Source organism: Oncorhynchus keta, chromosome 37, assembly GCF_023373465.1.
Source record: "Oncorhynchus keta strain PuntledgeMale-10-30-2019 chromosome 37, Oket_V2, whole genome shotgun sequence".
Lineage (NCBI taxonomy): Eukaryota > Metazoa > Chordata > Actinopteri > Salmoniformes > Salmonidae > Oncorhynchus > Oncorhynchus keta.
In genome coordinates, this window is record NC_068457.1 from 16,392,788 (window position 1) to 16,407,587 (window position 14,800).

Sequence of the window (14,800 nt, forward strand, 5' to 3'; positions counted from 1 at the left end):
CCGCGGATCCGCCAGCATCGGAGGCAGCTCTGGTGATGGACGAAGAACCCGCTCAGCTCGTGGATCTGCCAGCTTTGGTGGCGGCTCTGGTGTGGGCCGAAGAACCCGCTCATCCCGTGGATCTAGACATGGACCCGGGCTGAACACTGTGTGCCTGGACTGGACCTCGGTGTCAAGGAAGGCTCCTGCCATGGAGCGGGACTGGACACCAGATCTGGACTGGATGTCAGTGCAGAGGAAGGCTCCGGCCATGGAGCTGGACCTTCTCAGGAGGTTTCCGGACTGTGGACCGTCGTTGGAGGTTCCGGACTGTGGACCGTCGTTGGAGGTTCCGAACTGTGGACCATCGTTGGAGGTTCCGGACTGTGAAATGTCGGCGGAAGCTCTGGAGTGTGAATCGTCGCCGGAAGCTCTGGACTGGGGAAGCGCACTGGAGGCCTGATGTGTGGGGCCGGCACAGGTGGCACCGGACTGGTGACACGCACTGCGGGCGAGTGCGGGGAGCAGGCATAGGACGTACCAGACTGGGAAGGCGCACTTCAGGGAGAGTGCGAGGAGCAGGCACAGGAATTACCGGACTGGGGACATGCACTTCAGGGAGAGTGCGAGGAGGAGACACATGACGTACCGGACTGGAGAGGTGCACTTGAGGCCAGAAGTATGGAACTGGCACAGGTTGCACCAGGCTGCTAACTGGATCCTCTGGTCAGATGTTGAGCAGAACACACTTTGAACAACGTCTCTCTCATCTCACTCTCTCCCAACATTGTCATTGCCTCCCTGACAGTCTCTGGCTCTTCCCTCTGCTCAGCCGCCAGCTCCATGTGTCCCACCCCCAAATATAAACTTGGGGTTGTCCTTAGGCGTTCTGTAGCCGCGAACCCTTTCGTCGTCGCTGTCCTCCATAATCTCCTTCTGTCTGTCGCTAAGGAAGGATTTTGCATCTCCCCATCACTTCTTCCCATGTCCAGAAATCCTTCCCTCTTTGGGCACGCTGCTTGGTCCTGATTCGATGGGATATTGTGTCACGTTCGCTGGAATAATTATCGGACCAAACTGCATATGGTTTCCACGTAATATTTATTTAAAAACTCACAAACAACAAACCGTGACTACAGAGGTGCTATGTGCACTAACTCAAAACAATATCCCATAAAACACAGGTGGAAAAAAATGCTACTTAAATATGATCGGGACAGTAGAGGGTAGTAAGTTTTAAGTTCCTCAACGTACACATCACAGACAAACTGAACTGGTCCACCCACACAGACAGCGTCGTGAAGATGGCGCAGCAGCGCCTCTTCAACCTCAGAAGGCTGAAGAAATGTGGCTTGTCACCAATAGCACTCACAAACTTTTACAGATGCACAATCGAGAGCATCCTGTCAGGCTGTATCACCGCCTGGTACGGCAACTGCTCCGCCCACAACCGTAAGGCTCTCCAGAGGGTAGTGAGGTCTGCACAACGCATCACCGGGGGCAAACTACCTGCCCTCCAGGACACCTACACCACCCGATGTCACAGGAAGGCCATAAAGATCATCAAGGACAACAACCACCCTAGCTATTGCCTGTTCACCCCGCTATCATCCAGAAGGCGAGGTCAGTACAGGTGCATCAAAGTAGGGACCGAGAGACTGAAAAACAGCTTCTATCTCAAGGCCATCGGACTGTTAAACAGCCACCACTAACATTGAGTGGCTGCTGCCAACATACTGACTCAACTCCAGCCACTTTAATAATGGAAAAATGTATGTTAAAAAATGTATCACTAGCCACTTTAAACAATGCTACTTAATATAATGTTTACATACCCTACATTACTCATCTCATATGTATATACTGTACTCTATACTATCTACTGCATCTTGCCATCTTTATGTAATACATGTATCACTAGCCACTTTAAACAATGCCACTTTTATATGTTTACTTACCCTACATTACTCATCTCATACTGTGCACGATACCATCTACTGCATCTTGCCTATGCCGTTCTGTACTATCACTCATTCATATATTTTTATGTACATATTCTTTATCCCCTTACACTGTGTATAAGGTAGTAGTTGTGGAATTGTTAGGTTGGATTACTCGTTGGTTATTACTGCATTGTCGGAACTAGAAGCACAAGCATTTCGCTAAATGCCTCAAATTGGGATTCATACTAAACACCAACATAGAAAAACTAAACTAGAACCCCACATAGAAAATAATAACTAGAATACCCCCCAGTCACGCCCTGACCTACTATACCATAGAAAAACAAAGGCTCTCTATGGTCAGGGCGTGACACTAGTTCAGTGTTGCTTGCCTCAAAGCGAACATAGAAGGCATTTAGCTCATCTGGTTTGCTCACGTCACTGGGCAGTTGGTTTACCTTTTTAATCTGTGATAGTTAAACTAAACCTGCCACATCCAACGAGCGTCAGAGCCGGCATAGTAGGACTCGAACTTAATCCTGTATTGATGCTTCGCTTATTTGATGGCTTGTCGGAGATAGTAGCCGAATTGCTTATAAGCTTCCAGATTAGAGTCCTGCTCCTTGAAAGTGGCAGCTCTATCCTTTAGCTCAGTGTGGATGTTGCTTGTAATCCATGGGTTCTGGTTGGGATATGTACGTACGGTCACTGTGGGGACAATGTTGTTGATACACTTATCAATGAAGCCAGTAACCAATGTGATAAACTCCTCAATGTTATTAGATGAATCCCGGAACATATTCCAGTCTGTGCTAGCGGAACAGTCCGTATTGAGCGCATCACTGGTACTTCCTGTTTGAATTTTTGCTTGTAAGCAGGAATCAGGAGGATAGAGTTTTGGTCCGACTTGCCAAAGGGAGGGTGGGGGAGAGCCTTGTATGAGTTTAGGTGTGTGGAGTAAAGGTGACATTGAGTTTTGTTGCATTTAGTTGTACAGGTGATATGCTGGTAAAAATGCAGTAAAACTAATTTCCGTTTCCCTGCATTGAAATCACCAGCCATGAGAAGCACCGCAGTATGTACTGTCTGTACATGTTCCTGTTTGCTTATGGCCCTATACAGCTCATTGAGTGCAGTCTTAGTGCCAGCATCGGATTGTGGTGGAAAATAGATATAGAAAAATATAGATGAAAACTCTTGGTAAATAGTCTGCAGATTATCATGAGGTATTCTAACTCAGGCAAACAAAAACTTGAGACTTCCTTAACATTAAATATCATGCACCCGCTGTTGTTACCAAAGAGACATTTTGTTCTACCTGAGGCTGCCGACCGGTCTTGACGATGCATGGAAAAACTAGCGAGATGTACAGTGCATTCGGAATGTATTCAGACCCCTGGACTTTTTCCACATTTTGTTACGTTACAGCCTTATTCTAAAATGTATTAAATCGTTTTCCCCCCTCATTAATGTACACACAATACCCCATAATGACAAAGCAAAAACAAGTTCTTAGATATTTTTGCAAATGTATAAAAAAAACGGAAATATGACATTTAAATATGTATTAGCTAAGGAAAGGAAAAGGGGGATACCTAGCCAGTTGTACAACTGAATGTATTCAACTGAATGTGTCTTCCCGCATTTAAGCCCTGTGAATCAGAGAGGTGTGGACCCTTTACTCAGTACTTTGTTGAAGCACCTTTGGCAGTGATTACAGCCTCGAGTCTTCTTGGGTATGACGCTACATCCTTGGCACACCTGTATCTGGGGAGATTCTTACATTCTTCTCTGCAGATCCTCTCAAGCTTTGTCAGGTTGGATGGGGAGCGTTGCTGCACAGCTATTTTCAGGTCTCTCCAGAGATATTTGATTGGGTTCAAGTCCGGGCTCTGGCTGGGCCACTCAAGGACATTCAGAGACTTGTCCCAACTAGTCTCCCAGTCCCTGCCACTGAAAACAATCCCCACAGCATGATGCTGCCACCACCATGCTTCACCGAAGGGATGGTACCAGGTTTCCTCCAGATTTGGCACTCAGGCCAAAGAGTTCAATCTTGGTGTCATCAGTCCAGAGAATCTTGTTTATCGTGGTCTGAGAGTCCTTTAGATGCCTTTTGTCAAACTCCAAGCGGGCTGTTCTGTGCCTTTTACTGAGGAATGGCTTCCGATTGGCCACTCAACCATAAAGGCCTGTAATATTTGATGGAGAAACATAGAATATTACAGTTCTTCAGTTTGTTCTCTAGTGATTGTATGTTCGCCAACAGAACAGAGGGTAGAGGCGGTTTATTTGCTCATCAGCATAACCTTGTCAGGATGGCGGCTCTTCTGCCTTTCCTGGGCTGACGCTTCCTCTTTTCGAGTCCCGGGGATTAGCGCCTGGTCTGGAGTAAGCAGCAAGTCCAGAGCTGTCGAATCATTGAAGTATAAATTGTCATCCAAATCAAGGTTAGTGGTCGCTGTTCTGTCCGTAAGCTGTTTTCGTTCATAGTAAATTATGGCGAACACGTTATGTACAAAGAAGTTACGATCAGCGTAACAATACACTCAAAAAGCAGAATTGGTCCGTAAAAGGGCTGCTATCCACTGCAGCACCATCTCTTACTCTTCTGCTGTGTTGACTGTTTTAAGTCTGTGCACGAAGTCCCCCCATAGGAAGTTTGGCCAAACTGAGACTACTGTCTGTGATTCCAATCCAATGAGGTGAATAAGTCCATCAGACATTTCAATAAATCACGGTTGTCTGACCTGGTACTTGTGTACTAGCGTTCCTACCCTTCCCTTACTTCCGCCATAATTGTGTGATACTGGTAGATAAGAGGTTTGAAAGTCGTGGATGTTTCTACTTCACACTGAGGCTAGGGTGTTGATGATTCTTGGGGAGTGTACCACACAACCAGTGCAAATCCAATTCAAAGGTGTCACTAACACCACACTGAAGCAACATTCACCCACATAGGCTACACAAGGCGTACCATTTTCTATCATACTCTTTCATCTTCACAAAAACCCAATCGGTTGTCCTATTCCCAAACTTAACACCCTCAAACACTCTCCGACACCCCTTTCTGGTGTGTGAATTAGCTTCTCTGCAGGAGACACAGAGGGTGTGAGTTTGTGACCTCCTGCTCCCCAGCCCCCCTGCAGGAGGTGGAATTTCCTGCTGGGAATGGAGGTTGTGTCCTTGAACCGTGCAGTGTTGTGTTTGTATCAAGCACATTGTGATTGGTAGAGACAGCAGGCCAACGGTGCTAGACAAGAAATAGAAAGATAGTGAGAGATGCAATTAAAAATATATATATATATTTATCTAGGCAACTCAGTTAAGAAAAGAATGCTTATTTACAATGACAGCCTTTCCCCAGCCAACGCTGGGCCAATTGTGCACCTCCCTAAGGGACTCCCAGTCATGGCTAGATATGATGCAGCCTGGATTTGATGTCTCTAGCAATGAGATGCAGTGCCTTAGAACACTATGCCACTCGGGAGCCCAAAACCAACCAACCACTGGCAATGTTACTATACTTAGTGGCAGATTCATTCAATACTTACTGTAGGGGCCTGAAAGATCGTCAAAACAGGGAACTGAAAATAACAAATCACATCGCCTAAACATTTCTTTCCGAATATTAGAATGTCATTATGGGAGTTATATTAGTGTGGGAAACGATCAGAAGGGAGTTGGATCATCAGTGTGTCCATTGAGCCAGAGCCACGTGGAGCTGTGTGACTACTGCCAACAGCCAGACTGTGGGTGATATCCTCCCCAGTCTGGTCTAGAGATCTACTTAATGAATTCTCACTGAGAGTGAGAGAGAGAGAGAGAGAGAGAGAGAGAGAGAGAGAGAGAGAGAGAGAGAGAGAGAGAGAGAGAGAGAGAGAGAGAGAGAGAGAGAGAGAGAGAGAGAGAGAGAGAGAGAGAGAGAGAGAGAGAGAGAGAGAGAGAGAGAGAGAGAGAGAGAGAGAGAGACAACGACAAAACAAAGAGCTGGAGCTCTGCATTATAAACCCTCGCTGCACCGCATGGTCTCAGAAAAATACAAACAGAGGGTGAGAGGGAGAAGTGACAAAAAAGAGGCAAGGAATGATATGGTAAGATAAAAAGAGCATAGATACTACATATACAAAGCCCCTTCTTAGAGACTGCAGGGAGGACAACTCCACAGGAGTTGAAAGACCTGCGAGAGCTGTCTGTAGAGTAAGCTCAGATCCTAGAAATAGATTGAAACTAATTCCAGTTCTATCGGTCAGACTGACCTCTTGTCCATTCACACTCTCAGCACTATCCCCGTCCCGTACAGCCAAGTGTGGGAGTGGACAGACCCATTCACTCTAGTGTGTGATTGATTTTGTTAAATGACTGATTGCTGCTCAAGCCAGTTCCAGGATATTAAGGTGTTGTTGGGGTAATTAACTTGTAATGACTAGCGCTCAGAGATCATCATGGTCAGGTAAAAAAAAAATTAAACTAGCCCCAATTATGACAACTGAGCTCACTAAGTCTTCACTGAGAATGTTTGATACAGAGCATCAAGTAACGTCAGAGCTCACACTGGGCAGCATGGGACTGCTACTGTATATCTCTCAGTGGGTGAGTACCAAATGTCATCCTATTCCCTAAAGGTCACTAGTTTTAACCAGAGCACTATGGGCCCTGGTCAAAAGTGGTGCACTATATAGGGATTAGAGATACATTTGGGACAGAACCACTGTTTCTCTTCCTGGATGTATATGACTGTCACCATGTATTAGGGACCAATCAGATCACTTCTGCACTCTCTCCTGTTCGACGGCGTGTATAGTCTCTCTCCGCAGATGAAGAGTGAATGCTGATGCAACACTCATTTAAAGCAGGGAAAGATGCTACGCGCTAGCCAAGCATGAACAGCTGTGTGTGAAATCATTTTTTCCTTTAGAGATGCCGTGATTACTTAACACCACTTGTTTGGCTGATGCTGTTGGATTAAATAGTCGTGCATATTAATTGAGCAATTAGTTGATGTGACTGAACAGATCACTTCCTCTACTGGAGTTCTCTGCCAGTTGTTACATGAGGTGATAATAGAATACCTTCCTACAGTGCTCGCACGTGCACACACACACACAGGCACATACCCACACACGCCCACGTGCCAACACACACACACACACACACACACACACACACACACACACACACACAGTACAACGTGCAGTCCATTACAAGACCACGGGAGAATAGGCAGAGAAGGAATGTTACTCGATACGGCACAGATCCATTTCAGATTGAGTAGACAAAAAGAGGGGGGCTAACTGCGGTTCTCTGATGGTCTCATATCTGGGATGCTATTTCGGGAGCTACAGGAAAGCCCTAGGGATACTGGTGTAGAGACAGTGGAATAAAATGAGAGATTTACTGGGTAGATCTTGGGTTGAGAGAGAGAGGGGGGAGTGAGAGAAGGAGGGCGAGGGCGAGGGTGAGAGGGCGGGGGAGAGGGACGGTGGGTTGGGGGGGGAGACACCAAATAATAATGGACTCTCCAGTGAATTACTTGGACCACAATGTATTTCAGCCTTCACTTTCCCCCCAGCACAGAGCAGCGCATATTTCTCAATTGACAGAAACCTGCTTTTGTTGCAAAGATTTGGACATTTCCTAAAGATAAACTATACAAGTCAGGAGCACAGCAGCCTGACAGGATTGTAGTTAGCATGTCACCTTTCTCTTTAACACAGTTATCAGAAAGACCATGTACTGCTTATGGAACTACATACAGTAATACATGGAACCACAGCAATGGCCTACAGACACAGATGGCCAAACAGGTAATGATGCAATCACATGTCACTCATGAGCATGTCCTGATTGTTTCTCAGAAAATAACTTGGCAACAGTCAAGTTATGTCTCTATTTCAAATGACCTTATATTAGAGAAATTCAGAGTCAAACAAAAGTATTTTGAAATTCTTTGACACAGCCAATGGCATGCTACTACTCTAATACTCAAACCTGGAGTGTTTGTATTTACAGTAGCTTTGAAGTATTAGTCATGAATTGATCTTGACATGTTAATCTTAGCAGTTGTTTTCTTCTAAATAAGTCACTTCCAATCCTCTGGGTTGTCTTGGGTGAGCTACACGCAGCATTCGCCTCACACACACACACACAGACACACACACACACACACACACACACACACACGCACACGCACGCGCACGCGCACGCGCACACGCACACGCACACGCACACGCACACACACACACACACACACACACACACACACACACACACACACACACACACACAGCTGTTACTGTAATACCACTCACACAGATTCTCTGTCGTGAAACCTGTGCACTCAAAACACTTCTCGATAAGACAGAAAAAGAGAGGGGAAAGGCACAAGTAGAAAGAGGCTTGTATCCGGGGCTTTAGTGAGGTGCTATACATGCACGTGAAGAGCGACAAGTTTGTGTATAAATCGGGATCTGCTCCTTAATCTGCCTCCAGATGATAAAACGATGTAATCTCTAATCTCCCATAAAGGAGTGTGGAGATTACTACTATCCTCTGAATGCCTCTGCAGAATACACGATATTACATTACAATGGAACATGTTACGTTCTGATTAGGGACTGATACATTTTTGGAATATGATCCAAACCAACGACACATTCGGTTTTTTGAGAGACTTCCCAGGCAATTGCTGGGAGAAGGTGTTGCTGACACAAGACTTTATTAAGGCATATGATCAATTGACCAACTTCTATGGGAAATAATAACTGAATGGACCTTTGGTCAAGTTCAGGGTTTCCCAAACTCGGTCCTGGGCCCCCCCCTGGGTGCAGGTTTTGGTTTTTGCTCCAGCACTACACAGCTGATTCAAATAACCCTCTTCATCAAGCTTTGACTAATTGAATCAGCTGTGTCGTGCTAGAGCAAAACCCCAAACGTACACCCCAGGACTGAGTTTGGGAAGCCCTGGTCCAGTTAATTCCAGGTCTATAGAAATTACACCGAGGGAACACACTAATGACAGAATTACCTTATACCAACTTGGCTAATTTAAGGTCGGAAATCATACCTCTCTCTCTCTCCTGCCTTCTGTGAAGAAGAAAAGGGTAAATGAGTGTCAGAACTGGGATGCTGTGTCTAATGATGTGTGAAGAGCATGCTCCGAGCTCTGTGTGCTTGTGTGCGTGCGTGTGGTTGATCTACACAGTGTCTGGAACACACACACACCTCAGAGTGTGAGACATCTGCTGTACATGAATACACCTGGGCTACACCTCCACTGATAATCACCTTCTGATCATATATTATCCGTTTTATTTCATTTTATTGACATGTTCTTATTCATTTTCGTCCTATCTGATGTGACTTCCTTGTTATATGTGTGTGTGAAATGGGTTGTGACAGTCATGTGAAATTCACTGTAAATACAGTTAGAAATTCGATCTACCCTCTGAACTAACTGGGAGAGGAGCTTACATAAAACAGCCTTCTCTTCAGATGGGAATCTTGAGCTGAGGGATTTAACGGATGACAAATTGACTTAAGTGCAGGACAAGATTAATGTCAGAAATTTGCCACCAGATGGGTTTTTTTCTCATTTTCTCATGGTCTGCTTTGGGTCCTAGTGCCAGTGAAACATGGAGGAGGAAGACAACGCTGAATCATCAGTGTACTGGATTTTGTGCACAAAACCCATATTATTAGACTACTAGACTGCTGTGGGTCCTGGGTAGGATGTTTTATCTCTCCTCCTATAAAACAAAGCAAAATGTTAATAATATATTTGTCTATTCTAGTAGTGGTGTCTCTTTGTGGAAGAAACACATTAGCCAATGTTCACAGGCTCTGAGTAAAAGCCGTGTCTGTCAACCTCAGGATTTGACTTTCATTTTCAATGAATTGAAGAAAAAAAAACTGTCAAAGATAATGGTCAGTTTTCCAGTTCATAGCCGGTGATTCAATGACATTCGAATTTGATTGTTCTGAGATGGAATTGGCCCAGAACAGGTTATTATGTTATCTTTCTACTTGGGTGAGACAGTGAGGTTTGCCTCCTCTCCCTCTCTCTCTCTCTCTCTCTCTCTCTCTCTCTCTCTCTCTCTCTCTCTCTCTCTCTCTCTCTCTCTCTCTCTCTCTCTCTCTCTCTCTCTCTCTCTCTCTCTCTCTCTCTCTCTCTCTCTCTCTCTCTCTCTCTCTCTCTCTCTCTCTCTCTCTCTCTCTCTCTCTCTCTCTCTCTCTCTCTCTCTCTCTCTCCTACCATTGCAGCTGACCGTGCAAGAGCAGAAGTGACAAATGAGGCAGGTTCTAAGGTTGGAGCAGTGTGTTGCTGCTGTGAGGAGCACACCATGCTGGACTCAGTGGCACGGTGCTCTTATTAGTGATCGGCAGTAACCTCACATGACTCACTGATGGGGTTGGTCAAGTGAAGGTAAATTATGTGGAAAGTAGGACGGAAGTCAAGAAGGGAGGGAGGGGGGGAGGGGAGGGAGGGAGGGAGGGAGGGGGAGGGAGGGAGGGAGGGAGGGAGGGAGGGAGGGAGGGAGGGAGGGAGGGAGGGAGGGAGGGAGGGAGGGAGGGAGGGATTTTAGCATTAGTGCAGAGCCTAATCCTGATCATGTTGGTTAGGAACAGGAGATACATCCACATTCACCCACGGTGGGCATTCCAATGAAAGTAGTCTGATGTGACAGGATCTGCTAGGATGGATGTGACCTTTCATGCGTTAGCCTGACTGAAGCGTCCCATGCTCTAGAGTTGCATGGGGACTGCCTGGAAATGCCAACGCTGTCAGAGCTCTGGCACCAGCCCTGACACAGCCTTGACCAGGGGAGACCAGATGATGGGGTGTCTGTGAGTTGACCCGGGGGCAACAATAGACAGATGGCAGCTTTGGCTCCACTAAAGACCAACATGTCCACATAGATGCTCCATACTAGCCTATAGGCACGGAGACTCTCAGAGTGACAACCTCTCAATTTACAATGTCAAGGCCCAGTGCAGTTAAAAACATGTTTTTCATGTGTTTTATATATTTCCCCACTATGAGTTTGGAATAATACTGTAAAATTGTGAAAATGATGATAGTGCCCTTTATAGTAAGAGCTGTTTGAAAGGCCGCCTGAAATTTCAGTCTGTTTTGGTGGGATGGAATTCTTTGGCTTGCCTGGCTTGCCTAGACCAATAAGAAATAAAGTTCCAAACCTCTCTGCCAATAACAGCTTGTTTTCAGTTTCCCCCTCCCCAATCAGATGACGCCCAGACAGTCTTAGCAAATATCTTTGTTGAGAAATTGCTCTTTGCTGACAAGCTATTTATGTTTATGTTTTACCATTTATATTTTTTCTCAAATGACGGTAATTAATTGCTACCCAGTAATGAGTTGATATTGAGATTAAAATGACTGCATTGGAACTTTAACAAACCATGGTTCTGGTCTGACCGTTTGATCTGTTTCAGTTCCATGCTTATTCTTCCTATACAAGCAGATCATATTTCTGGAATACTTACCTGCGTTGTACCAGATTTACTGTTTCAGGTTTTACTATCTCAGTCTATATGGTCTGTTATAACACCCTCATAATCATTGATAATCTTTGAACTCTTGATACCAATAAAAACCATGGGGATGATCTACAGTACTCTACTTGTATTATCCCCATGGTTACAGTACATCCTAAATCTACAGTAAGAAGTATGGGATCAGGACCAACAAGAGGACAAATGCACCAACCAAAATACAAGAAGATTAAATGATTGTAATGTCAAGCAGAACCCAAAAAGTAAAAAGGGAACAGGTTTTTTATTTTTAATGTTTTAACTAGAAGTGTTTCAGCCTTTCTACCCCAGAATGGAATAACCCTGACATAGATGCAGTTTATAAGGTGTTTATAATGTGTTTATAGCCATGTATAAAGGCGTCATGTACAGTAAGTAGCCCTCTGTGAGGATAACTATTGCCTGTTAAAGCCTTCAGAAAAGTGCAAGTTCATTTTCAACGGAAACATGAGTGCAAAGGGGGACATTTTTCACATCTTTAGTCAAGCTCCTTGCCTTCTATGCTTTTAATCAAGCTTTTAGCTCTATTCAAAAGAGAGGCTAATCATAGTATTTTCATACAAACCATAACGATTTGAATCAGTGTTCATGCTGAGTTGGAACAAAAGCCTGCCCACTGCAGCCCCTGAGAGTCAGGGTTTTCCACCCGTTGCATGGTATCGTTCCTGTTATGGATATGTAGTATAGGCTACATTATTCTTTCAAACCTATCTGATCACTGAATTGAATTCTGTCAATGTACACTTGCACCTCACACTGTTTCTCCTGGCCACAAACAGTTTATGGTCTACTGATTAGGTACAGGAGCAAGAATCAAATTGAGACCCCCTTACCGTCCGTTCCTCTGAGCATCCTTCTTTCTTTTCTTGTTCATCACTGCAGGCACGCAGTTAGTGAGCTCGGTCCAGTCCGCATGGAGACCACAACTCCAGCCAGTAGAGAACCTGGAGAAAAGCCAGGACTCCGCTTTGCCCGGGCGGTGACAGGTACATTTCTTCTGTCCGGGCATACAATCACAGGGCTGTTCGAGGTGAATGTTTCGGACAAGGTGTCGTCCGAAAGTAGTCCCACCGGTTTTCTGGATGTGGAGGAACACTATAACGTCATCTCCTCTGATGTTGAAATTCACGTGTCGCTCAAGGTCTCGGTCAGTAAAATTGAATTTAGACTGAATTTTTGAGGAACCCTCCTCGTCCAGCCCATCTTGGTACGCGTAAATGTCGTCCCCCGAGTGATATTGGCGGAACATTCCACTCAACTTGTCCCCAGTTAGAAAGCGACAAGAGTTACTGCCGGCTGAACAAATGTACTGATAGCCTATCATCAAGAAGACCACGGCCAGTATCGGAATCAAAATGAGTTTGTTGTATTTATCCTCCATTGTGCGTGGTGAAATAGTCATGTCATTGATAAAAGCGGTAACATAAAGTCTCCAGCCAAACCAAATGCTCTAACTCCTCGTGCACCCTGCTTCATCGTAGCCTAGATGGTTACAGTTGTCAAACTTGATGTCTCCTTTGGAGCGATGCACATCTCTCTAGACAGGCAGCTTATTTATTTCCAGCAGCAAAATGTAATAATAAACTGTTCCCAACGCTGTGCCAATGTATCGTCTTCTATTGTCAGAAGCAAGGGAGACATTTGTGAAATTGGAAAAGGAGACAGACTATCCGGGGTAGTCTATCTCACGAGCGCGCAGCTGATTCAGCATCTTCTTCGACAACGGCTCTGTCCGGAGGCGGCGACTGCAAGCTCGCATAAATGCATCACGCTGTCATTAGTAGCATAACCACCAGGCGCACACGCACTACCCATGCATCTCTCTATAGCCTAACCAGTCCACTGTTCATTTGAAACCTTTGCGTCACTGCGACAATGTTTTTAAATAATAATTGTGTGTCGCTTAAGGCCGGCTCTTCAAGTCAGCATCTCAACAACAATTGTTCTTCTGTGCTCAGGGCAATAACTTGAAAGCGGAGGATAGAGCACCCTCTGCATATGAACCAATTATTTATTATCGCTTGCTGCAAAATCAACCAATCCATGAACATAGCCTACGTGAAATACTCATTGGCCACCATACCAATGTTCGCAGTAAAACATGACTTTTTAAGCCAATCCAAACAGGGGATACTTGATTATGCCTACAGACCTACACCGGCCATCCCCATTAATGGAAATCAAATTCCTTCGCGGGCAGCTTGCAAAGGAGTTTCTGATGTCAAACTTCTGGTTCATCAAATTTCCAATAGTAACTGCATTACTTTTATACAAATGTCGTATGTCTTCTTGGTTTTAAAGTGAGCCCTGTGCTGACCTGAACGGTCTATACTAGGCTATAGCGTTTCAGAACCTTGGACAGGTCCAATAGCGACAGATAGTACCTAGATTATAGGAAAGCAAAGCACCTTTGTAACCAGTACATTAGTGTGTGTATGTGTGTCAAATCAAATCAAATCAAATGTTATTGGTCACAAACACATATTTAGCAGATGTTATTGCGGGTGTAGCAAATTGCTTGTGTTCCTAGCTCCAACAGTGCAGTAATATCTAACAATTCACAACAATATACACAAATCTAAAGTAAAAGAATGTAGTTAAGAAATATATAAATATTAGGATGAGTAATGTTGCGTGGCATTGACTAGAATACAGTAGAATAGAATACAGTATATACATATGAAATGAGTAAAGCAGCAGGTCAACATTATTAACGTGACTAGTGTTCCATTATTAAAGTCACTGGTGATTCCATATCTATGTACATAGGGCAGCAGCCTCTAAGGTGCAGGGTTGAGTAACCGGGTGGTAGCCAGCTTGTGATGGCTACTTAACAGTCTGATGGCCTTGAGGTAGAAGCTGTTTTTCAGTCTCTCGGTCCCAGCTTTGATGCACCTGTACTGACCTCACCTTCTGGATGGTCGCGGGTCTAAGGGTCTAAGGTGTCAGTTAAGGTAGAGGTAATATGATCCTTAACTAGCCTCTCAAAGCACTTCATGATGACAGAAGTGAGTGCTACGGGGCGATAGTCATTTAGTTCAGTTACCTTTGCTTTCTTGGGTACAGGAACAATGGTTGACATCTTGAAGCAAGTGAGGCAGCAGACTGGGATAGGGAGAGATTGAATATGTCCGTAAACACTCCAGCCAGCTGGTCTGCACATGCTCTGAGGACCCGGCTAGGGATGTCGTCTGGGCCGGCAGCCTTGTGTGTGTGTGTGCGTGTGTGTGCGAGCGAGCGCAAGTGCATGTGTGTAATCATTTGCTGAGGATTTTCATTGCAATGCACCTCCAACATTACTGCCCTTTCCAAAATTACACCATAAC

At 45.0% G+C, this 14,800-nt stretch overlaps 1 protein-coding gene across 1 annotated transcript in view; it reads right to left on the bottom strand.

The window, feature by feature from the left end:
* The window catches only part of LOC118370003 (heparan-sulfate 6-O-sulfotransferase 3-B-like), a 29,867-nt gene extending 16,550 nt beyond the window's left edge, over positions 1–13,317 (bottom strand). Inside the window, exon 1 of the mRNA XM_052499318.1 lies at positions 12,308–13,317. Within this exon, the coding sequence (XP_052355278.1) occupies positions 12,308–12,876 (569 nt within the window). The 5' untranslated portion in view covers positions 12,877–13,317. The remainder of the gene's footprint in view (positions 1–12,307) is intronic.
* Positions 13,318–14,800: the final 1,483 nt, after the last annotated feature.